This window comes from Moschus berezovskii, chromosome 2, assembly GCF_049115385.1.
Source record: "Moschus berezovskii isolate FMDL1 chromosome 2, NW_MosBer_1.0, whole genome shotgun sequence".
Taxonomy (NCBI): Eukaryota; Metazoa; Chordata; class Mammalia; order Artiodactyla; family Moschidae; genus Moschus; species Moschus berezovskii.
This window is the reverse complement of record NC_142461.1, coordinates 137,952,839-137,978,743: the sequence shown is the minus strand read 5'-3', so window position 1 is coordinate 137,978,743 and position 25,905 is coordinate 137,952,839. Positions and strand designations below refer to the sequence as shown.

Here is a 25,905-nt window from a genome sequence, read left to right as displayed (position 1 = left end):
ACTGTCTAGCCGTGGAGAGCGCGGGTTGCTGTCTAGCCGCCGTGGAGAGCACGGGTTACTGACTAGCCGCCGTGGAGAGCGCGGGTTACTGACTAGCCGCCGTGGAGAGCGTGGGTTACTGTCTAGCCGTGGAGAGCGCGGGTTGCTGTCTAGCCGTGGAGAGCGCGGGTTTCTGTCTGGCTGTGGTGCGCGGGTTACTGTCTAGCCGTGGAGAGCGCGGGTTTCTGTCTAGCTGTGGTGCGCGGTGCGTGGGTTACTGTCTAGCCGTGGAGAGCGCGGGTTGCTGTCTAGCCGTGGAGAGCGCGGGTTACTGTCTAGCCGTGGAGAGCGCGGGTTGCTGTCTAGCCGTGGCGCGCGGGTTGCTGTCTAGCCGTGGAGAGCGCGGGTTGCTGTCTAGCCGTGGCGCGCGGGTTGCTGTCTAGCCGTGGAGAGTGGGGGTTGCTCTCTAGCCGTGGAGAGCGCGGGTTGCTGTCTAGCCGTGGTGCGTGGGCTTCTCACCACAGTGGCCTCTCCTGTTGTAAAGCACTCTTCTAGAGTGCTGGCTCAGTCGCGTGAACAGGGACTTAGTCGTTGCATCCGTGGCATGTGGGAGCTTCCTGGAGCGGATATTGAACCCGTTTCCCCTGCATTGGCAGACAGATTCTCAATCACTGGACCACCAGGGAAGCCCTCTCCCAGCAATCTTGATTCCAGCTTTGGATTCATCCACACCAGCATTTTGCATGATGTACTCTGCATATGAGTTAAACAAGCACGGGTGACAACATGCAGCCTCGACGTACTCCATTCCCAATTTTAAACCAGTCCATTGTTCCATGTCCAGTTCTAACGGTTACTTCTTGGTCTGCCTGCAGGTTTCTTAGGAGACAGATAAGGTGGTCTAGTAGTCCCCTCTCTTTAAGAATTTTCCACACTTTGCTGTGATTGACACAAAGGTTTTAGTGTAGTCAGTGAAGCAGAGGTAGATGTTTTTCTGAAATTCCTTTGCTTTTTATGATCCAGTGGATATTGGCAGTTTGATCACTGATTCTAAATCCAGCTTGTACATCTGGAATTTTTCAGTTCATGTACTGTTGAAGCCTAGCCTGAAAGATTTAGAGCATTATCTTGCTAGCATGTGAAACGAGTGGAATTGTATGGCTACCTTAGAATGGCTGTTACCAAAAAGACAAAACATAAGTTGTTGGGTGAGGATGTGGAGAAAAGGGAATCCTGTGTACTTTTGGTGGGAATGTAAATTTGTGAAGCCACAGTTCAAAAGCGTCAACTCTTTGGTGCTCAGCTTTCTTTATAGTCCAACTCTCACATCCATACATGACTACTGGAAAAACCATAGCTTTGACTGGATGGACCTTTGTTGGCAAAGTAATGTCTCTGCTTTTTAATAATGCTGTCTAGGTTGGTCATAGCTTTTCTTCCAAGGAGCAACTGTCTTTTAATTTCATGTCTGCAGTCACCATCTGCAGTGATTTTGGACCCCCCAAAATAAAGTCTATCACTGTCTCCATTGTTTCCCCATCTATTTGCCATGAATTGATGGGACCAGATGCCCTGATTTTAGTTTTTTGAATGTTAAGTTTTAAGTCAACTTTTCTACGCTCCTCTTTCACTTTCATCAAGAGGCTCTTTAGTTCTTCACTTTCTGCCATAAGGGTGGTGTCATCTGCGTATCTGAGGTTATTGATATTTCTCCCAGCAATCTTGATTCCAGCTTGTGCTTCTTCCAGCCCAGCGTTCCTCATGATGTACTCTGCGTATAAGTTAAATAATCAGGGTGATAGTATACAGTCTCTTGACATGTTTGTTTCCCGATTTGGAACCAGTCTGTTGTTCCACGTCCAGTTCTAACTGTTGCTTCTTGACCTGCATACCGATTTCTCAGGAGGCAGGTAAGGTGGCTGAGAACCCCACGAACAGTATGAAAGGTGCTAAAAGTCTGTAATTAAAACAAGGTTTTTCAAAAATTCTGATGCCACGGCAGGTTTGAGAACCATTGAAATAGTTGTTGGATTGCCTCAAATAAAGTACCTCTTTTTCTTTTCTTCAGGGCCTGGAAGTTTACACTCCAGGATTCCAGGACAAACACAGTAAGTTGCTAATGGCAGTCACTTACAATGTTTTCTCATAGCCTTGCTGTAAAAAACTGGAGAATAGGAGGGTAAGAAGGAAAATGGTAATGTTTTTTGCCATTTGGCCCTGGATGAGCAAGCAGAGATAGGCTGAGTTTCACTTACAGTGAGGAAGCTGGATTTTGGAAGACATTTTGGCAGGAGCCAATCTAACATAGGCACATTGATCCCAGTGTTATTTTTTAGAAATGTCTGTATCTCACAAAGATTTATAGCTCTTTGAATTCTGCTGTGGTTTGCAGAGAAGGCACAAAAGGGATTCCAGGGCCCTCTCCATGTATAGCATCCCAGCCTGTGAAATGGACTTTTGTGAGTCTGGTTCTTGTCTCTAGTTTCTTTTGACTTTAGGAGGCAACTGAGACAGTGAGCCCCATTCGTAGAGCCTAGTGGCACCATCTTCGTGTCTGTCAGGGAGTCAAAGGCAGGTTCCCTCTGTGGTCAACATTTGCTTTCAGTCTTCAGATAGGATTTTATTTTTTCCTTTATTTCTCTAGGAGGAAAAGAAACAGATAGATGGAGCTTTTTAAATGATTTGTACAGGTGGGAAAAGAAAGTGAAAAGACTTAATATTCAAATGCTATTTTTTACTACTTTTGTTAGCTCAGGACTATTCTTCCTCCTAAGCTTACTCTAAAACTCCCATTACCTTTTCTTTGATGAAAATCCTCTACTCGAATGAAGTTATTAAATATTGATGATTCATATAGTTAGGGCAAGAGCCAAGGTGATTCTCTATGTGGATTTTTTTTAAAGGAGCGCATATATTTTTGTTTTCCACTGGGGGGTAATTTAATGAAAGATTTTAAAAGTTTTTAATGTAGAAACCAGATTGTGAGTGCTGGACATATCCCTGCCTGCTACATTTTAGACTGTAGGATTTTTATTTGTGAACAAAAGGCTTGTTGAGAGTGGTGTAACATCTTTTAAAGGGCCGGGCTCTGTGGCTTTCTTGGGCAGTGAGAACTGTTTTACCCCCTACTGGTGACTGCAGAGGACCAACTCCTCTTTAGTTCAAAGGACACTAGATGCAGGGTGGGGGTCAAGGAGAAGGTCATCTGTATCGTCATTGCTTTTCAGAGAGTTGTTAAATTTCCTCTTCAAAGATTTAACTTTTTGGCCTTTAATTTTTTTTTCCCACAATTTCTCTCCTCTCAAGGCTTATGTTGGCTCAGAAGTCATGTATGATGAGACAGCCGTGGCTTCCTCTCCACCTCCTTACACAGCGTATGCTGCACCAACCCCTGAGGTAGGGAGCAGGTCTTCACGTTACAGACTCCAGCTGAGGGGGACTTGGGGGTCTCTGTGCTACCATCCTTTTGAAACTAAAAGAAGACTTTAAGCCAGACAGTATCAGAGAAATTAGAAATGTACTTGAAACCCTTTCCTTCTTTAAACTTTTTTCTATCTTAAACAGATTATCTATTGTTGTCTTTTGCTTTCATAAAGCAACTAGTCTATGTAATTTTCACGTTCATAATTTCAAGGTAGACCCCAAAATGAATCATGGTGTTAATAATATGATTCTGATGATTTAAGTTTATACTTAATTTTTTTACTTGAATACTCTTTATAATCAGGAAACAGTGCTTTTTTAATTTGAAGAAACAAAACCAGAACCATGAAGTCACAGCCAAACCCCTCTGGGTGCGCCCTAATTAGAGGGCCAGGCGTCCAGTGCTGCACATGGGAGTGTCTGTCGCGGGATAAGATAATATGGAAAAATCTCATGGACTCTTTACCCTGTTCCCTAGCTGTCACATGGTAAATAAAGTCAGAACCAGGAGTTTGAAGTTGGTGTAGTGTTTATATCTGCTTCTGTCATTTTATCTTGCATGTAGATACGTAGATCTACTACCTCAGTCACGATGGAAAACTGGTTATGACATCGTGTTCCTGCGACACCCTCTTACAGTCACACCCTCCCTCCCCTTCCCTAACCGCTGTCAGTCACTGACTTGTTGGCCATCTGTATGATTGTGTCGTTTCCACAGTGTGTGTAAACAGCCTGTGATCTTTTGGGTTTGGTGTTTTCACTCGGCACGGTGCCCTTGTTGCATTGTTCAGTTGCAGCATTCACGTTGGTGCCTGTGTCAGTGGCCTGTTCCGTTTTGTTGCTGAGTGGTATGCCATGATATGCGTGCACCACAGTTTGTATTGAGAGACATTTACCTGTTGGGGGACATTTTGGTTGTTCTACATTTTGGCTGTTACCAGTAAACCTACTGTGAACCCTCATGTATAGTTTGTTGTGCAGACATAAAGTTTTATTTCTCTGGAATAAATGCCCAAAATGTAGTTGCTAAGTTGAATATATTAAAGTATATGATTAGTTTTTTAAAAGACTGGCAAACTACTTTCCAGAATTTTTCTACCGTTTCATGTTTCCATCAGTAGTGTGTGAGGGATTCATTTTCTCTGTATCCCACCAGCTTTTGGTATTGCCACTGCTGTTTATTTTAACTGTTCCATAGGTGTGTCGTGCTGTTTCATTGTGACTTAGGTGCATTTCCCTAGTAGCCTGTGAGGCTGGGCATCTTTCTGTGCTTGTTTGCCATCTGTGTGTGCTGTTCAAGTGAGCTGTGTTTTCGTGTCTTTTGCTCATTTTCCAATTGTTTTAATTATTTTTTATTGTTGAGTTTTGAGAGTTCTTATATATATGTTTGGGATAGGAATAATCCTTTGTCAGATATGTGATCTGTGACGTATCTTTTCATCCTCTTGACACAGTGCCTTTCACAGTTTTTAGTACAGTCTCATTTATTGGTCTTTGCTTGGATGGATCGTGCTCTGCTGTCATGTTTAACACTTCACCTAGACCACGTTTCCCAAGGTTTTCTCCTGTGTTACCTTCCGGTAGTTTTGTAGTCCTGGCATTTACATACAGGTCATTTCCAGTAGCAGTTAATTTTTTAAATTTATGTGTTTGTTTACTTATTTATATTTATTTCTAGCTGTGCGGGGTCTTCATTGCTGTTCGTGGGCTTTTCTCTGTGGCAGGCAAAGGCTGCTCTCCAGTTGCAGTGCGTGGGCTTCTCATTGTGGTGGCTTCTCTTGTGGAGCCTGGGCTCTAGGGCATGCCGGCTTCAATAGTCGGAGCCCGTGGGCTCAGTAGTGGCGGCTCCCAGGCTCTCTCATGCACACACACAGCAGGCACGCAAGGAAAGCTTGTGCTTTTGTGCTCAGTCCTGTCCGACTCTCCTGCAACCCATGGACTGTAGCCCTCCAGGCTGCTCTGTCCATGGGCATTCCCAGGCAAGAGTATTGAAGTGGATGGCGGATGGCCATTGCCTTCTCCAGGGGGTCTTCTGACGCAGGGAGCGAACCTGTGTCTCCTGTGTCTCCTGCACTGCAGGTGGCTCCTCACAGCTCAGTGGTTGTGGCACACGGGCTTGGTCTTTTTCTTTCAGTGTGCATATTACATTGAAGCGCACTTCTTACAGACAGCATGTCGTTGCTTGTAGGCAATGTGGAGCTGGGTCATGCCCTCGCCCCCTCATCTGACAGATTTCTAACTTGTAGTTGGTATATTTAGGACATTTACGTTTTTATTGTGTAAGTTTAAGGTGTACAGTGTTACTTTGAAACCTCTATATAGTGTAAATGAGTGCCAGTGTGGCAATATTTATTACTTTACATAATTACAATATGATATTATTGTCTCTAGTCATTATATGGTGAATTGGATCTCAAAGCTTATGTAATACTTGTTTCAAGTTTGCATCAAAACACATCAGTCATCCTTTCCTGTAGATCATTTGCATATAGTGTGATATTGATCCATTAAGCATGCTGTTTTATTGTTTGTGATTTTGGTTCTATTTTTCACGTCTCTGTTCTTTGACTTAAGCCTTTTGTCGGTTATTGGAACATGTCTTATTTTATTTTGCTTTATTTTTTTGGGTTGTACCACACGGCTTGTGGGACCTTAGCTCCTGGACCAGGGATGTAACCTGGGCCCTTAGCAGTCAAAGCATGGAGTCCTAACCACTGGATCACCAGGGAATTCCCATAGGACATGTTTTAGAATTACATTTTGATTTATCTGTAATGTTTTAAGTATCTCTTTGTATTGCTATTAATATTTTAGTGGTTGTTCTATTTATTATACATACATACATGTTTTTCAGTCAGATGATCGCATTTTATCAAGTGCAGTGAAGTGTCAAACCATTGCCTCTGTGATTGTATTTGTTTATTTATTTTTGGCTGTGCTGGGTCTTTGTTGCTGCACAGGCTTTTCTCTAGTTGTAGCGAGTGGGGGTTGCTCTGTAGTGTGCAGGCTTCTCACTGCAGTGACTTTCCTTGTTGCGGAGCGATAGCGCTCAGGTGTGGTGCACCTTTAGCTGTGGCACATGGGCTCAGTAACTGAGGCTCCTGGGCTCTGGAGCACAGGCTCAGGAGTTGTGGTGCATAGACTTAATTGCTCTGTAGTGTGTGGGACCTTCCCAGATCAGGTATTGAACCTGTCTCTCCTGCACGGGCGGACGGATTCTTTACCACTGAGCCACCAGGGAAGCCCAAACCATTACCTCTGAATTCCCTTTTTCTCTCTCGTTTTATCATTGTTTTAAGTATTTCTTTTACATGTATTGAGAATCAGATGGTGTATAAAAAAATATGACTGTCAAACTTAGAAAAATCAAGATGTGGTTTTATTATATTTACATGTATTCTGGTGTGACCATACTTTCTTACCTGGTAATATTTCCAGATTTCTTTTTTTATTATTTGCTCTCTGTTTCATGAACTTCCTCTTGTCATTTTCTTAGGACAGATCTGCTAGCAACAAATTCTCCCATTTTCCTTCATTTGAGAATGTCTCAATTTGATTTTTTTCTCTGAAGAATGTTTTTACTAGTATAGAATTCTGAGTTGACCTTTCTTTCAGCACTGGAGAAATGTGTGCTTTTTCCTTTGACCTTCCTGATTTCTGATGAGAAATTTGCTATCTTTTGAATTTTCTTCCCTTAGAGGCAATGCATGGTTTCTGGTTGCTGTCTTTGTCTTTGGTTTTCAGAGGTTTGCCTGTGAAGTGTACATTTGGGGTTAGTCTGTTTGGTGTTCATTCAGTTTCACACAGATTTATGTTTCTTGCTAAATTTGGGAAATTTTAAGCTATAATTTCTGGAATTTTTTTTTTTTAGCTCCACCCACTTTTTCTTCTAAAACTAATGACACACATGTTAGATGTCTCACATATTTAAAAGTTTTTCATCATTGTTTTTGTCTTTAATCTGTTTTTTCTCTGTTCTAATTGGGTAATTTCTACTCTTTATATTCATGTTCATTGATTATTCATCATCTCTATTTGTTGCTGAGTCTCTTCACTGAACAATTTATTTTTTTATTTCTAAAATTTTTATTTGGTTATCTTGATATATATCTTTATATAGCTTTTACAGAGATTTTTCTGGTTTTGTGAAGACTTCCTGTTTTGTTTTAAATGTATTTCAAATGTGTTCTTACTTATTGAAATATTTTAATGCTGCATGCTTGCTCAGTCTCTCAGTGATGTCTGACTCTTCGTGACCCCATGGACAATAACCTGCCAGGCTTCTCTGTCCATGGAGTTTTCCAGGCAAGAATACTGGAGTGGGTTGCTATTTTCTGTTCCAGGGGGTCTTGCTGACCCAGAGGTCTTGAACCAACATGCATCTCCTGCAATGGCGGGCAGATTCTTGACCATTGCGTCACCTGGAAAGCCACAGTCATTACTGTTCAGTTCAGTTCAGTCGCTCAGTCGTGTCCGACTCTCCGCGACCCCATGAATCACAGCACGCCAGGCCTCCCTGTCCATCACCAACTCCCGGAGTACACTCAAACTCATGTCCACAGAGTCGGTGATGCCATCCAGCCATCTCATTCTCTGTCGTCCCCTTCTCCTCCCGCCCCCAACCTTTCCCAGCATCAGAGTCTTTTCCAGTGAGTCAACTCGTCTCATGAGGTGGCCAAAGGATTGGAGTTTCAGCTTTAGCATCAGTCCCTCCAATGAACATCCAGGATTGATCTCCTTTAGAATGGACTGGTTGGATCTCCTTGCAGTATAAGGGACTCTCAAGAGTCTTCTCCAACACCACAGTTCAAAAGCATCGATTCTTCGGCGATCAGCTTTCTTCACAGTCCAACTCTCACATCCATACATGACCACGGGAAAAACCATTGCCTTGACTAGACGGACCTTGGTCGGCAAACTAATGTCTCTGCTTTTTAATATACTATCAAGGTTGGTCATAACTTTCCTTCCAAGGAGCAAGCGTCTTTTAATTTCATGGCTGCAGTCAGCATCTGCAGTGATTTTGGAGCCCAAGAAAACAAAGTCTGACACTGTTTCCACTGTTTTTCCATCTATTTCCCATGAAGTGATGGGACCAGATGCCATGATCTTTGTTTTCTGAATGTTGAGCTTCAAGCCAACCTTTTCACTCTCCTCTTTCACTTTCATCAAGAGGCTTTTGAGTTCCTCTTCACTTTCTGCCATAAGGGTAGTGTCATCTGCATATCTGAGGTTATTGATATTTCTCCCAGCAATCTTGATTCCAGCTTGTGCTTCTTCCAGCCCAGCGTTCCTCATGATGTACTCTGCATATAAGTTAAATAAGCAAGGTGACAATATACAACCTTGACGTACACCTTTCCTGTCTGTAATTTCTCTTAATGGTAGCCGCTTTAAAGTCCTTCCTAGGTAATTCCAACATCTTAGTTATCTTGCTGTTGGTCTCTTTTGTCTTTTCTCATTTCAGTTTGAGATCTTTCTGGTTCTTGGTGTGGCAAATTATTTTTTATCAAAACCTGGAAGTTTTAAATAATGTAAGTCTGAATCTATTCAAGTCCTGCATTTTAGCAGAGTTCCTTCTAATGCTTCTCTGGTGGGTGAGGCCTGCTTTGTTTCTTCCATGTAAGGGGTGGAAGTCCAGGTCTTCCACTGGGTCACTGCTCGCAGGGCTGGAAATTCAGGCCCTTCTCTAGGTGTCTGCTGACACCAGCCTGCCCGGGAGTTGGAGGGACTTTTTCTGCTGTTTCCCATAAGCCTCTGTGTAACTACGTAACTATGGTTACTGGTAAGAGGCTGTGAACGTCCTTGTTCTCCATTCGATCTCTCTTGATCCTACCCCAGCAGGATGGGAAGGGGCACCTTGTTTCCACTAGGCAGAGATGGGAGTTCTGGCTCCCTGCCTGGTCTCCACTGACACTGGCATGGCTGCCATGTTTCTGCCCGGCAGGGATGATATTTCCAGCTTCTCACTTGACCTTCTCTGACACTGTTCAGGATGCGGTGGACGAGAGCCTTTCTCCAGATTTGACTTTGCTGGTGGAAGTAACAGCAACAGCTGTTTTTGTGTTCTTTGGCTGAAGTGGAGCAGTTATTGCCTAAAAATGGTCTCTCTTGCTAGATTACCCTTTTCCTTCCCAGGTTCTTTGGGTAGAGACAGCGGGCTTTCTTCGAGGCAGACAAAGAAAGGTCTGCACATACTGGCATTTCTATGTTGCCACTTCTACGTTATCCAGTCTAGGATGTAGGAGTCAAAGAGAAAACCCAGGAGACTCACTGCATGTCCTTCTTAGGGTCACGAAGTACACAGACAGTTGACCGCCTTCTCTCCACCTTTCAGAGTCTCCTTACGTTTGTTGTATGTGTAATGTCCAAGGTTTTCAGTTGTATGTAGCAGGAAGAATAGGGAAAACACCTGCATCTATTTTATCCTCCAAAAGCATAAATCCCGTCTCCTGCTTTTTGTAAGATAACAGATTCAGATCTACATATGTATTTGCCAGGCTGCAGCTGCTCCCTGTGCCATAGCCTTTGTCACATAGTAACAATAATTGTAATTGTCTGTAAGCACATTTACCTTACCACCAGCTGTGAGCTCATAAAGGAGGCCAGGCCTTTTATCTCCATGCTTTCCAGTCCTTTTCTTGGTCAATGGAAGCAGTCCACTGCTCATTTCTGGCTGTGTTCTGTCATAGGCATATCCTGTTGGAAAACTGCCAGCCACCTGTCCAGGCCTCAGTCTTCAGACTCCTCAATAGCCTCACTCTTCTATATTCTCCTTGCAGGAACTTCTGGAAATTGGACTGGGGAGGGTTTTGTGGGAAGGGTTTTGCTACTAGTTTGGCTTTACCAAGAGAAAACTGATTTGGATGAATATCATTTATCACTTAGTCCAAACTGATCATTTTCGAGATGAACAAAATAAGGCCTGCAGTAGTTAGATAGATGACTTACTGAAGGTCAGGTTAGTGGTAGGGCTGAATTGACATTGGAATCACAGGTGAGTCCAGTTCTCTTTTTTGTTGTATTTTTCTGCCTTCTTTATTTTACAGCCTGAAAGTAGATTTCAATTATGGGTTTGTATTTTTAGAACTTTAAAGTATATAAGCACACTGTCTCATATTCTTTACTTTTTTAATAGACTGTCATACTTTATAGACTGGAACTTGGAAAACCAATTTTAATACATTGCCAGTGGTTTCAAATTGTGTTTTAAAAAATTGAGGTATAATTGACATGCAACATTATGTTAGTTTCCAGTGTACAGCATAATCTGTATTTGTATATATTGCAAAATAATCACTGCACTAGGTCTGTTTAACATCTGTCACCGTATGTAAAGAATTGTTTTCTTAAATGTTGAGAACTTTTAAGGTCTACTCTCTTAGCAACTTTCAAATATGCAGTATAGTAGTGTAAACTATAGCCACCACGGTGTGCTTTATATCCCCATGGATTATTTATCTTATGACTGGAAGTTTGTACGTTTTGATTCCCTTACCCAATTTGTTCATCCCCTGCCCACCCCGCAAGTCCACCTCTCTGGTTCCCCCTCCTCTTTGGCAACCACCAGTCTGTTCTCTGTATCTGTGAACTTTGTTTTGTTTTGTTTTAAATATAGATTCCACACACAGATGAGATCGTATGGTATTTGTCTTTGACTTCTTTCAAAAACTCAGGGTCTATCCATGTGGGCAAAAAAAGCAAGATGTCCTTTTTAATGGTAGAATAATATTCCATTGTATATTTGGACCACATTTTCTTTATATGTTTGTTAATTGATGGACACTTTACATCGTTTCCGTATCTTAGCTATTGTAAATAATGCTGCAGTCAACATGGGGATACAGATACCTTTTTGTGTTAGTGTTTTTGTTTCCTTTGAATAAATACTCAGAAGTGGACTTGCTGGATCAACTGGTAATTCTATTCTTAATTTTTTGTGGATCTCCCTTCCATTAGTGTTTTAGATGCAGGAGGCACCAGATAAGATAAAATCTTATTGTAATTGTGTATGAGGGTTCCCTTCTCTTCACATCCTTGTCAGCAGTTGTTATTTTTTGTCTTTTTACTAATAGTCATTCTAACAAGTATGAGGTGATACTCATTGTGGTTTTGATTTGCATTTCCCTGTGATTAGTGACGTTGAATATTGTTTCATGTGCCTGTTGGCCATCTGTGTTTCTTCTTTGGGAAGATGTCTATTTAGTTTTTTGGTCTGTTTTTTAATCAGATTGTTTTTTGCCTTTGAGTTGTATGAGTTCCTTATATGTTGATACTTTAGATATTAACTTCTCATCAGATAACATGAATTGTGAATATTTTTTCCCATTTGATAGTTGCGTTTTCATTTTGTTGACGACTTCCTTTGTTGTTCAGGAGCTTTTTAGTTTGATGTAGTCTCACATTTATTTTTGCTTTTGTTGCCTTTGATTTTGAAATCAGATCCAAAAAAATCATCACTGTAACAACTGTTGAGGAGCTTATCACCTATGATTTTTTCTAGGAGTTTCAGGGTTTCAGACCTTACATGTTTAATCCATTTTGAGTCAGTTTTTGTGTACGGCATAAGATACCATGTATGGTCAAATTTCATTCTTTTGCATATGACTTTCTTAACTTTCTCAGCACTATTTATTGAAGAGACTCTCCTTTCCCCACTGTTTTGTATATTCTTAGCTCCTTTGTGGTAAGTTCATTTACCACATATATGTGGGTTTGTATCTGGGCTCTCCTGTTCCGTTGATTCTGTGTCTGTTTTTATGCCAATACCATACTGTTGTGATTACTTTGCAGTTTAGTTTGAAATCTGGGAGCATGATACCTTCAGCTTTATTCTTCTTTCTTTGGCTATGTTGGGTCTTTTGTAGTTCCATACAAATTGTAGAATTATTCTATTTCTACAAAAAATGCCATTGGAAATTTGATAGGAATTGCCTTGAATCTGTAGATTATTTTGGATAGTATGGACATTTTAATTATTCTTCCAATCCATTAGCTTGGAATATATTTTCATTTATTTGTATTTTCAATATATTTCATCACTGTCATATAGTTTTCAGTGTATAGGCCCTTCACCACCTTGGTTAAATTTATCCTAGGCATTTTATTGCTTTTTGTTTTGTCTTATAATTTTCATTTTATATTAGAGTATAGTTGATATACTTAGATATCAAGTGTACTTATATTAGCGTATACTTGACTATAATCCCACCACCTCTAGAATGAAAACTGCAGTCACAGAAAGCTAACCAAAATGATCACAGGGATCACAGCCTTGTGTAACTTGGGAAATTGCGAGCCATGCTGTGATGGATAGATGGGTCATGGTGGTGAGTTCTGATAAAATGTGATCTACTGGAGGAGAGAATGGCAAACCCCTGAAGTATTCAGGTGTTTGAGAACTCCATGAACAGAATTAAAAAGCAAAAAGATATGACACCAGAAGATGAGCCTGGAGTAACAGGCAAGTTTAGCTTGGAGTACAAAAAGAAGCAGGACAAAGGTTGAGTTTTGCCAAGAGAATGCATGAGTCATAGCAAACACCCTCTTCCAACAACACAAGAGACAGCTCTACATGTGGACATCACCAGATGGTCAATACTGAAATTAGATCGATAATGTTCTTTGCAGCCAAAGATGGAGAAGTTCTTACAGTCAGCAAAAACAAGACCTGGAGCTGACTGTGGCTCAGATTGTGACTTTCTTACTGAAGAATTCAGACTTAAATTGAAGAAAGTAGGGAAAACTACTGGCCAATTCAAGCATGACCTAAATCAAAGCCCTTATGATTATACAGTAGAGGTGATGAATAGATTCAAGGGATTAGATCTGGTAAACAAGGTGCCTGAAGAACTGTGGATGGAGGTTTGTAACATTGAATAGGAGGTGGTGACCAAAACCATCCTGAAGAAGAAGAAATGCAAGAACGCAAAGTGGTTGTCTGAGGACACCTTACAAACAGCTGAGAAAGAAGACAAGCAAAAGGCAAATGACAAAGGGAAAGATATTCCCAACTGAATGTAGAGTTGCAGAGAACAGCAGGGAGAAAGAAAAAGGCCTTTTTAAGTAAACAGTGCAAAGAAATAGAGGAAAACAACAGAATGGGAAAGACTAGAGATTTCTTCAAGAAGATTGGGAGATACCAATTTCATGCAGAGATGGGCACAATAAAGGACAGAAACAGCAGGGACCTCACAGAAGCAGAAGAAATTAAGAAGGTGGCAAGAATAGATACCAATAAGATCTTAATGACCCAGATAACCACAGTGGTGTGGTCATTCACCTAGAGCCAGACATCCTGGAGTGTGAAGTCAAGTGGGTTTTAGGAAGAATTAATTACTACAAACAAAGCTAGTGGAGGTGATGGAATTCCAGCTCAGCTATTTCAGATCCTAAAAGATGACGCTGTTAAAGTACTGCACATAATATGTCAGCAAATTGGAAAAACTCAGCCTTGGCCACAGGACTGGAAAAGGTGTTTTCATTCCAATCCCAAAGAAAGGCAATACTAAAGAATATTCAGACTACTGTACAGTTGTGCTCATTTCACATGGTAGCAAGGTTATGCTCAAAATCCTTCAATCTAGGCTTTAGGAGTACATGAACCAAGAACTTCCAGATAAGCAAGTTGGGTTTCAAAGAGGCAGAGGTACCAGAGATCAAATTGCCAACATCTGTTGGATCATAGTAAAAGTGAGGGAATTCCAGAAAAACATCTACTTTTGCTTCATTGACTATGCTAAAGCCTTTGACTGTGTGAATCACAACAAATGGTGGAAAATTCTTAAAGAGATGGGAATAGCAGACCACTTTACCTGTCTCCTGAGAAACCTGTAAATAGCTTAGGAAGGAAGTTAGAACCAGACATGGAACAGGGGATTGGTTCAGAATTGGCAAAAGGAGTATGTCAAGGCTGTATATTGTCACCCTGCTTATTTGAATTATGTGCACAGTATATCATGCAAAATGTAGGCTGGATGAATCCCAAGCTGGAGTTAAGATTGCTGTGAGAAATATCAACAGCCTCAGATATACAGTTAATACCACTCTAATGGCAGAAAGCAAAGAGGAAGTAAAGAGCCTCTTTGTGAAAGAGGAGAGTGAAAAACCTGGCTTAAAACTCAGCATTCAAAAAACTAAGATTAAGATCATGGCATTCGGTCCCATCACTTCATGGCAAACAGAAGGGGAAAAAATGGAAACAGTTACAGATTTTATTTTCTTGGGCTCCAAAATCACTGTGGATGGTGACAGCAGCCACAAAAGACTCTTGCTCCTTGGAAGAAAAGCTATGACAAACCTAGGCAGTGTATTAAAAAGCAGAGACATCACTTTGCAGACAAAGGTCTGTATAGTCAAAGCTATGGTTTTTCAAGTACTTATGTAGGGTGTGAGAGTTGGACCATAAAGAAGTCTGAGTGCTGAAGAATTGATGCTTTTGCACTGTGATGTTGGAGGAGGCTCTTGAGAGTGTCTTGCACAGCAAGGAGATCAAACCAGTCAACCCTAAAGGAAATTAACCCTAAATATTCATTGAAAGGACAGAAGCTGAAATTCCAATACTTTGGCCACCTGATGAGAAGAGCTGACTCATTGGAAAACACTGATGCTGGGAGAGATTGAGGGCAGGAGAAGGAGGCAGCAGAGGATGAGCTGATTGGACTGCATCACCAACTCAGTGGGCATGAATCTGAGCAAACTCCGGGAGATAGGACAGGGAAGCCTGGCATACTGCATTTCATGCGATGGCAAAGAGTTGGACACGACTGAGCAACTGAACAACAGCATACTTGGTTTACAATATTTTATTAAAGTGTACAACAAACTGATTTATCTGTACATATGTCTATTATTTTTCAGGTTCTTTTCCCTTATAGGTTATTACAGAGTTTTGGGTAGAGTTCCCAGTGCTATACAGTAGGTCCTTGTTGATTATCTATTTTATATATAGTAGAGTACATCATGAGGAACGCTGGGCTGGAAGAAGCACAAGCTGGAATCAAGATTGCCGGGAGAAATATCAATAACCTCAGATATGCAGATGACACCACCCTTATGGCAGAAAGTGAAGAGGAACTCAAAGGCCTCTTGATGAAAGTGAAAGAGGAGAGTGAAAAGGTTGGCTTGAAGTTCAACATTCAGAAAACAAAAGATCATGGCATCTGGTCCCATCACTTCATGGGAAATAGATGGGGAAACAGTGTCAGACTTTACTTTTTTGGGCTCCAAAATCGCTGCGGATGCTGCTTGCAGCCAGGAAATTAAAAGACGCTTACTCCTTGGAAGGAAAGTTATGACCAACCTAGATAGCATATTAAAAAGCAGAGACATTACTTTGCCAACCAAGGTCCGTCTAGTAAAGGCTATGGTTTTCCCGTGGTCATGATGTATGGATGTGAGAGTTGGACTGTGAAGAAAGCTGATCGCCGAAGAATTGATGCTTTTGAACTGTGGTGTGGAGAAGGCTCTTGAGAGTCCCTTGGACTGCAAGGAGATCCAACCAGTCCATTCTAAAGGAGATCAATCCTGGGTGTTCATTGGAAGGACTGATGCTAAAGCTGAAACTCCAATACTTTGGCCACCTCATGCAAAGAGTTGACTCACTGGAAAAGAGTCTGATGCTAGGAAGAATTGGGGGTGGGAGGAGACGGGGACGACAGAGAATGAGATGGCTGGATGGCATCACCAACTCGATGGACATGAGTTTGAGTGAACTCCGGGAGTTGGTAATGGACAGGTAGGCCTGGTGTGCTCTGATTCATAGGGTCGCAAAGAGTCGGACACGACTGAGGGACTGAACTGAACTGAGTATATTTATCATGGGCTTCCGTGGTGTGTTAGATGGTAGAGAATCTGCCTCCTGTGCAGGAGACCGTAATTTGATCCCTGGGTTGGGAAGATCATAATTTATTGTTGTGATGCAATTGTACATAGTATCATTTTCTTAATTTCTCTTTCTGAAAGTTTGTTCCTAATATATTGAAATTAAACAGATTACCGTGTATTAATTTTGTATCCTGGAACTTTACTGAATTCATTATTCTTAGTTTTTTTGTAGCGTCTTTAGGGTTTTCTGTATATACTCTTCTGTCATCTGCAAACAGTGACAGTTTTATTGGGTTGGCCAAAAAGTTCATTTGGTTTTTTCCCATACCATCTTACAGAAAAGCCCTAGCAAACTTTTGGCTAACTCAGTACTTTTTCCTTTCTAGTTTGGATGCCTTTTATTTGCTTTTCTTGTCTAAATGGCTCTGACTTCGCCTTCTGATAGTATGTTGAATAAAAGTGGGTACAGTAGGCATCATTGTCTTGTTCTTGATCATAGAGAAATTGTTTAGCTTTTCACCAGCCATTGAGTGTTGATGCTAGCTATGGGCTTGTCATATGTAGCTTTTCTTATGTTGAGGTATGTTCTCTTTATAACCATTTGGTTGAGAATTTTTATTGTAAATGGATGTTGAATTTTAAAATTGTATTTCTAATGGGCTTATATCTTTTTCAGCAGGCATATGGCTATGGTCCATACAGTGGTGCATACCCACCAGGAACTCAAGTTGTCTATGCTGCAAACGGACAGGCTTATGCTGTACCCTATCAGTACCCATATGCAGGTAACTCATGCCAGCCTTTCATTTCTGGTTTCTCGTCATTTAGCGTGTAGATCAGTGAAGCCTGAGGAATATTTATTTCTCAGTTTAGGGGTAAGTGAACTGTAGTTTTTCTGGCTATAGATGACAAGTCATTGTGCTATTTAAAAAAAAAAAGCATTATATATTTTCATACTACTTTACAAAGTTAGAGTAGGCTTGATTTTTAAAACTTCACTGTTGTATTCAGATTCATCCCCAAGATGAGAATTTGTACTTACTGAAATACACTTACATTAAGAAATAACCTAAGAGTCCCATTTTAAGGAATAAGAGGTAATTTTTCTCCTGTTTTTTTTCTTCTGGTTGTAGCTTTCAAAAATTATCCCTACGGAGGTGATGTTTCATTTTGCAGATGAAGTAGAGCATGGAAAGGCTTATATTTACTCCTTTCACTTTCATCTCACCTGAAACTAAGTGTTGGGTATGAGCGATTGACCCGTGTAGATAGCATCAAAGGAAATCAGTCCTGAATGTTTTATTGGAAGGACTGATACCGAAGCTGAAGCTCCAGTACTTTGGCCACCTGATGCAAAGAACTGACTCATTGGAAAAGACCCTGATGCTGGGAAAGATTGAAGGCAGGAGGAGAAGGGGACGACAGAGGATGAGATGGTTGGATGGTATCACCGATTTGATGGACTTGAGTTTGAGCGAGCTCTGGTTAGGGGATGGACAAGGAAGCCTGGCGTGCTGCAGTCCATGGGGTCTCAAAGAGTCAGACATGACTGAGCGTCTGAACTGAACTGCGATAGTGTCAAGTCCTGGGTGCAGCCTGTGCAGGGGGACGTCTGTAGGGTGGAGGTCAGGAATCTGCTGGCAGTGGTGCTGGAGCCTACAGCCAGGGCAAGGGTGACCTGAGCTATGTGGCTGATGGCCTGAAGAGTGAGGCCATACCCAGACCCCAGTAAGCAGGTGAAGTCGGGCAGTTCTCAATGAGTATGGCATGTCAGAGCGACACACAAGAGAGTGAACTGATGAGTGGATTGGAATGGGAGCCCCGAGGTTGCTGAGAGATCAGGAATCTGGCACAGTGCCTTACTGCAGAAGCAGTGGAAGGACAGTGTTAGCAGAAGAGTGAGTGGTTACTGATACTAATGCTGCAGAGAAGCCAGTGGGGTTGCCGCAGAGTCTGGATTTCCCCAGACTCACAGTTAGTGGTGGTTAGTGCTGCGTTAGCGCCTGATAGAGGAGAGTTTCTCCAGTTACCTGTTTTGGGAATCTGATGCTCATCATTAAGGGAGTGTAGGCTCTGAAGAACTTTGCCTTGCTTGATTTTTTTTTTTTCATGTCAAGTTGAAAACCAGTGAGATAATGACACTAAAAAACGAGGTATTTGTCTATCCTCTGATCCTAGCACAGCTATTTTTAATTATTTTCTTCTTGTAAAATAATAGTTTCATTTTTGTTATCTTACATTACTTTTTTGGAGCGTGTTTGCTTTATTATGTTTTGTTAATGGCATTACATTACTTTTTACATTCCATTCTCATTTAAAAATTTTATATATTTTGTCTAGAGTACTACATAATCTTCATGAGTATTTTTAATGATTGCATCCTATCATTTGGGTTATATTAAGTCTAGTACTTATTGGCTGTTTACTTTTTATTTTTGATTTTTCTGTCATAGATATTGCTTTGACTGTTTCTAATCAGTATATTTTTTATTCATGTTAAATATGTCTTAGAATACATTTCTGATTTCTGTATGTTAATATGTCAAAGTGCATAAGCATTTTGGTTTTGATACATTTTAAAATTATAAAAGTTTACAGTAAGGACAGTAAATGAGCTGTTAAATTTATGTGTTACCAATTTCAACAGTTATAGCATCCTGTTTCATCTGTACCTTTTTTCTCCATCTCTGGATTGTTTTGAGGGAAGTTTATACTTTATCTCATTTCATCTGACAGTATTACAGGAACTCCTGATGCTATACCATTTACTGAGTTATTTCCCAGAGTAGGTCACCAGTGTATCATGGCCCTGGGAGTTCCTGATGTGCTGGTTTCTCTGCAGTTGCATCAAGAGTGCCTGCTGTTTTGTTGTGCTCTGAAAGTTTTGATAACCTCGTTAGGTCTTAATATGGAACCAGGTTGCCTTAGTTTACATTTCTGATGACTGGCAAAGAGAAAGATTGTATAATTGTTTACAAATTAAATTTCCCCTTGTATGAATTATTCTTTTCCCATTTATTTTGGGGTTTGTATTCAGTTTTTAAGTCCTAGCCTGTTCATCTGACGAGAGCCAGATTTTATTCAGCCCCTAGGCCATAGATTGGGATAATCCCAGCTATTTCTTACTCTGTAGAAGATCGGAAGTTTTGTGCTTGTGAAGGGAGTTTCTATACCTAGGATTCCGTCCCTGCCTTTGACTTTGATCATGAAAAACGAGATAGCATTCTCGGTGCAACCTCAGATAACTTGCTGCTGAGGGCTGAGTGCAGTTGGTAGGCATTTGGCATTTGCCTCATGACAGCCAATTGCCTACCAACAAATTGAAAAATTGCTGTGAACACTCTGTAAGTGTGCTTGCTGTGAAGGGGCTGCTCAGTTGTGGCCGTCCCACAGCAGCAGCATGCTGGTAACCAGACAGGAGCTCTTCAGTCGGCCTTTCTAGGACTCTGGTGCTTTGCCAGCTTCATGACGCACTGCCTTGCAGGGTCCATAGAGGCCCTTGTTGTGCAGAGAAGGTTAAAGGCCTTCTCTTTAGTGTTACTGGAACTGGTGGTCAGTCAGCCGGTTTAAAACATGCTGTGTACACTCTGTAAGTATTCTGGTTTAATTTTGCCACATTAGTAGACATTTGTTCAGTTGTCTTTTGATGTGGGCTTGAGGTCTTTGGTTTGAGTTGGCTCCTTTGGTTGGAGTCCTCTGTTTCTGTCTTGTCGAGATGGTACTCTTGACACCTAATTGCTCTGCAGTTTCCAGGGCCAACTCTGAGAAATATAGAAGAAAACAACATTTCCAATTGAGAACTTTAATTGTGCAGATAACCTTAAATTTGTTTAAAGTTTGTTTTTTAGATGTTTTCCCTCTGACAAATATTTTTCTCCATAAAGGCATAGCATTAAAAATGAAGAGCAGATTATGTTAGCAGAGTTAAGGTTTAATTTAAAAATAGTTTCCGTGAATACTGAGAAGCTGTTTAGCTTCTCGATGGGGATCCGTGGCTCTCCCACAGCCTCTAGGCTCTGTGTGTCTCCTGTGCTCCTGGTGTGCCTGACATCCTGATGAGCTCAGTGTGGGGGCTGAAGCGGACATTGTGGGCTGGGGTTTGCAACTTCATTAGGACTCTGCTCTCTGTAGCGTCCAGGACTGTGGACCTTGGGAAACTGAGCATCTTGATTTTCTCTTAGTTCCATCTTAGATATGGGGTGTCCCCCTCACTCGGCCAAGCCGAGTCCCCTTCACCTTTGGTGAAGGAGAGCTGGGGAGCACTCACTGAAGTCGCCCCTCACGCCCAGCTCTCTGAGGGGGATGAATCTGTAGGAGGGATGCTGTTCATGGAGAAACCAGGGCAAGTGGGCTGTCTTTTTGAGTGAATGTTGAGCTTCACAAACTGCTCCTCAGGAGTCTGTTCTTGCCTTCTTTTCCAGGACTTTATGGACAGCAGCCTGCCAACCAAGTGATCATCCGTGAGCGGTATCGAGACAACGACAGCGACCTGGCGCTGGGCATGCTGGCCGGGGCAGCCACGGGCATGGCCCTGGGGTCTCTGTTCTGGGTCTTCTAGGGTCCTTGGAACCTCGACTTGCATAGCTTCTGATACCCTGTGTGCAATAATATGATTTGCAGGGCATTTTCGTTTGTTATAAATGTTTTTAGTAATAGTTTAATAGTTCTTTTAAAAGTAGTGACAAAATGCTTATAAGTACATAGAAGTACTGCAGAGAAAGCTTTGGACTGCTGTTTAGCTAAAATGTAGACTCTATGGCGGCACTGGCTCATTCGAGGAGTTTCCTTATAAAACTCTCACGATACTTTATTTAAACACACCTGTTTTGAAAGGCCATTTTGTTTTTAGAGTTAGGCCTTAGTTCTTAAGGGATAATTTATTTTAGTATTTTGCTGGTTACATGGTGATGTATGAGTGAGTGAATGACCGTGGCGAGAAAAACTGCAGCTTTTTTGGTTTAATGTCGGACTTTGAAACCTCAGACCAGAACTGGCTGCGTGTTACTTCAGGAGTTATAGGCTGGAACCTTCCAGGCAGTGGTGTGATACCCCACAGCCTCTGGGGCTCCAGCAAAGCTGACTGCTCAGGACCATGGATGGGATGGCAGTTTCCCCCCTGGAAAATAATGCTTTTTCATTTTATTCTTGTTTGTTTTTGGTAGCGATACTTGGAAAGCGTCCCAAATTAGGAGTAGACTTGAGTGTCAACATTTTAGGTCTTTATCATTTAAAACTTGAAGAAGGCACAACAGCTACAAAAAAGTGTGTGTAGGTAGATTTAGTTTTTCCAGAGGCTCATAGTTTTAGTGTTTGCTTTGAGCATTCTTTATTGCCACTTCAGCCTACTTATGGCCTGTTTTTCTACTTGTTGAGAAAGTACTATGAAGAGAATGGTGAGGAAAGTGAAATGAGAGCCACAGTTGCAGTGTTCCTGTTCCAGGGCGTTGGGCTGCACTGCGGATGTGTTTCATGTCCTTCTGAAGGCTGTTGATGAGCCCGTCTCCTGTCCTGGGTAGGACTGGGCACTGTTGCTGCCCTTGAGCTCTGTGCTGCATGGTGGGGGAAACTCAGGTTGTAGATGGGAATTTCAGCCCAGAGACATGAATGACCTGCTCAAGATACCTCTCCACCTGACCAGGACACCGGCCTTGTTTTTATTTGTGACTTGAGTGTCACAGAGAAGCTTGAACCATTTAATCTTGAGCCCCAACTTATATGTGAAGCTCTGAAAAACCAAGGGTCCTGCATTTCTGTAATTTTCTTATTTATCTATGTAAATTTTAAAACTTCAGTTATTCCAGTTTTCTGTCCCGCATGTTTTAAAAAATGTACATTTACAAAGGCACATCGAAGGTCTCTGCCCCTATACTCCATGTGGCCATGTTTCTAGAAAATAAACTCCAGGTAGCACAAATTCTGTTTTTATTTTATGTCGCCAGTTACAGACACAGTCTTTTGTTTCACTTATCAGTCCACTCCACCTCTGAGGCAGACATAAATAGATCTATCTCCGCATAAAAACTAGATGCCAAATGAACGTTGTGGTGACCACAGGTCTGTTTCCCAGCCAATTCTACTGTACTTGTTGACCCTGGAGAGTCTGTTTCCAGCTGAAAAGAAGTATACTTGGCTGTCCTCTCTTTGAATGTGTCATGTGGTGGAAAGTTGCCACATGTGATGTGTGACAATACTAGTTTTGATGGTAAAAAATGTTACTTAATTTACATCATATGTAATAAGAATAGCTTTGTTCAGATGGCAATCATTATTCAAGCTGCATCCTTTACAAGCAGAATACTAAACTCAGTTTTTAACATTGCTCTGGAGTGTTAACGTTGAATTAGGAATTGCTGGAACCACAGATTCTGAGTTATGTTGCTGAAATGCCCCTGAAGCAGGTGGTCTCCCTGTGTTCCGCCCCCGACAGAGTGGGGGGGCTGTGGACTGAAGTCCGGACATGCATGTGCTCCCCCATCTCCAGTCCCTGTCCCTAGTGACCTGATCCTGAAAGGAAATGCGTGGTGAGCATAAAGATGGGCTGCGATGCTTCATTTCCCTGGCTCCAGTTCTCATAGATGCCAGTCTTTGGTTACCTTGCTTAGGTAGTCCAAAATCAAGAAGTTAGGTGAGTTTGGAAGGAACTTGTTCACGTTAATTAAAGTAAAATGTTTAGTCAGCATTTTATTTCCATGTGTACTTTTAAATAGTTGGCCGTTGATATTGCACACTTGCCAGTCTGCTTGTTTCTTAGCTCTGTTTGTTTAATTTCTTGAGTTAACTTCAGGGTTAGATTTAAAGAGAAGGGAGAGATGAGCGACTGTGTTTCAGATCAAGATTCATGAAATGGGCCGGATCAGGATGCACGATCTGGATCATGGGAGACGTTCCTGCCATTGATACAGAATGACCCGCGTTTGTTTTCTACATTAATTGTGATTCTGTGCTATCTTTTTCTCCTTCCCAAGTTTATAGACACCGGCATGGAATGCAGTTCCATTTTTTCCCCTCGGGTTGATCTTTTCTTTTCTCTTCTGATTGCTTGCCTATCTCCAGTATTCTGTTGTGTCCTCTGAACCAATTTTTCCCTGTATATGCAAATTGTATGTTTATAAGTGAAAATGTTAATACATTAAATGATTGTTAACCTTAAAGCATATTTCACTGACTTCTGTTTTTTTTTAATTCAGTTTATTTAAACTATAAAGATAAAAATAGTTCATGCATTTCTTCCAGTCCCCACTGTCTCCTCTGGTGAACACCAATCTTTTTTTTTAAAAATTATTTTGTAGTAGCGCAGCTTTTTCTGCTGCATCACAGGCAATAAGAATGCCATTTATTGAGCTTTCCCTAAGTGCTATGGAATGTATTGTCGCATCAGAAAACAATAATTCATTAAATTCCTGTCTCAACTCTGTAAAGGAGGTGTTTATCCGGGTTACACTGAATGAAACTGAGGCTCAGAAGTTAAAATTCTTTTCTTGAGAGCACAGTTATCTTCCTCAACTCGGCAGCGTGGGCTCAGTAAATTTTCAGATATCTCTGGGTACGACTTTGTGTTTTTGTTGTTTTGTTTTAAAAGATTATTTAAAATTCCCTTTTGTTTCTATGTTTATCTCCTCTGTTGCACACTTCCATTAAATTGTGATGTGTGGTTGCCTGTCATAGTTTAAGATGAGGAATCTTCATGCTAAAAGCGCTGAGTCTCCTGGTTTCATTTCTTCAGAGAAGAATTCTCTAGTATTTTGCCTCGGGACAGTTATTTCTGGATATGGGGGAGGGGTGACTCTCCACACAGACTTTGTAAGCTGTTTTACTTTTCAGCTGGACTTAATTCTCATCTTCTGTCATGCTGTCTCTGGCTCTTTTTCTTAATATTTTAGTTGTTTTTGAATAGGTGATATATATATATATACACACACACACAGACGTACATATACATATACATACACACATACATAGATTCAGAATGAAACAAAGATTCTCTAAAGGGTCTGCTATCTGCCCGTTTCCCACCTTTTCTTTGCTTAACTACTCACACTGGTTTGTTTATCCTTCGTGAGTTTTTCTTCGTACATACATAAACTAGTACAAAGATAAATTCTTACTTTCCTGCTTTTTTTTTTAAAAATGAAAATTGTATACCCCAGTGGTTGTCAGACATTTTAGTCTCAGGATCCTTATATAGGATTAAAGTTTTGAGGCCTCCCAAAGAACTCTTTAACGTGAGTTGTGTCTATCATTATTTACCATATTAGAAAATGAAGTTGAGAAATTTTAAAACTTTACAAAATGATAAACCCGTTGTATTTGAAAAATAGACTTTATAAAAAATATTTTCCAATGCAGAATCAGCGAGAGGCCAAGTGTTTTTATATTTGGAAAATTTTAGCATCTGGCTTAATAGCTGGATTTGTTTATCTGCTTATGCATTCAGTCTGTTTTTTTGTTTTTGTTTTGATTGAAGGATAGAAGGAAATAAGGCCTCATGTAGACACAGAGTTGGAGAACCTTGCAGACCCTTTCAAAAGGTCTTTTGCACCCTCAGGGATCCTTGGATCATACTTTGAAAACTGCTGATATATGCTGTTTTATCCGTTTTTTCACTTAACATATCTGAGGTATTTCCATATCAGCACGTAAGGAATTTGCCCATTCATACCCTTTTATTGGGTTGGCCAGAAAGTTTGGGTTTTTCCCTAAAATGCTACGAAAAACCTGAACAAAGGTTTTGACTAGCCCAGTACTTTCACTAACAAGGAATGAAGTATATTGTTCAAAAGTGACTCAGTGGGGCTTGTGGAGGTACTGTGCTTTTTTTGACCTTGTGGAACTAGTGGATGCTGAGGCTATTTGGAGCATATCTGGAGCTTCTCCGTTGGTTGGTGCTTCCAGGGTCACACCAACACTTGAGACTGGGGGTTAGAGAATGGTGTGCACAGAGGCTGGCTGCTGTGATAAGCCGCCCAGGGGCTGAAGGCCAAAGGCTCTACTGCTCAAGTCTGCATCCGTGAGGCCTGTGTGGGAGCAAGGCTTTTGCTCCTGGCAGTCAGGTGGAGACAAGGGCTGTTTCCGTCTGCTACCTTGGAGCCCTCAGGGAGCTTCTGCATCCTGCTGCAAGGCGATGGGGAGGAGCCCTTCTCAGCTTGGCAGTGGCGCTCAGTCTTCTCTCATTCCATCGGTGAGAGCTAGTCACGTGGCCCTAGTGCCACGCAAGGGGTCTGCTGCTGCTGCTGCTGCTAAGTCGCTTCAGTCATGTCTGACTCTGCGGACCCCAAAGACGGCAGCCCACCAGGCTCCCCTATCCCTGGGATTCTCCAGGCAAGAACACTGGAGTGGGTTGCCGTTGCCTTCTGCAAGGGGTCTGGGAAGGGGTAAATCAGCTCAGGAAGAAATTGCCCTGGCTGCTGCTACTGATGAACCAGAGTAAATGGTAATTACTGATGGACAACTATCCTTAAAGCTCAGTGGAAGTCAGATTTCTATTAACCCTCACTTGTACAGCATTTACTGGTTGATAAAGTAGACAGTTGCAAATTACATGTAAATTGTTGGTTCATGTAATAGAGATGTTGTTTGGTCACAATTTTTTTGTTGCTTCGTTCTTTCTTTCCCCTCTTAACAACTGATTGGCAGGTTTGCACCTGGAGAAAGACATTCACCCTTTCCAACAAGGAATAG

At 41.5% G+C, this 25,905-nt stretch overlaps 1 protein-coding gene across 3 annotated transcripts in view; it reads left to right on the top strand.

Moving 5' to 3' along the window:
- PLEKHB2 (pleckstrin homology domain containing B2) overlaps window positions 1–23,383 on the top strand; it is a 47,887-nt gene extending 24,504 nt beyond the window's left edge. For 2 of the 3 annotated variants that reach the window (XM_055398132.2, XM_088831088.1), the window contains exons 5-8: window positions 2,048–2,087; window positions 3,286–3,375; window positions 16,904–17,012; window positions 20,649–23,383. In XM_055398132.2, coding sequence (XP_055254107.1) covers window positions 2,048–2,087; window positions 3,286–3,375; window positions 16,904–17,012; window positions 20,649–20,785 — 376 coding nt within the window. In that variant the 3' untranslated portion in view covers window positions 20,786–23,383. The remainder of the gene's footprint in view (window positions 1–2,047; window positions 2,088–3,285; window positions 3,376–16,903; window positions 17,013–20,648) is intronic. The other variant, XM_088831090.1, reaches the window with a different exon arrangement.
- Window positions 23,384–25,905: the final 2,522 nt, after the last annotated feature.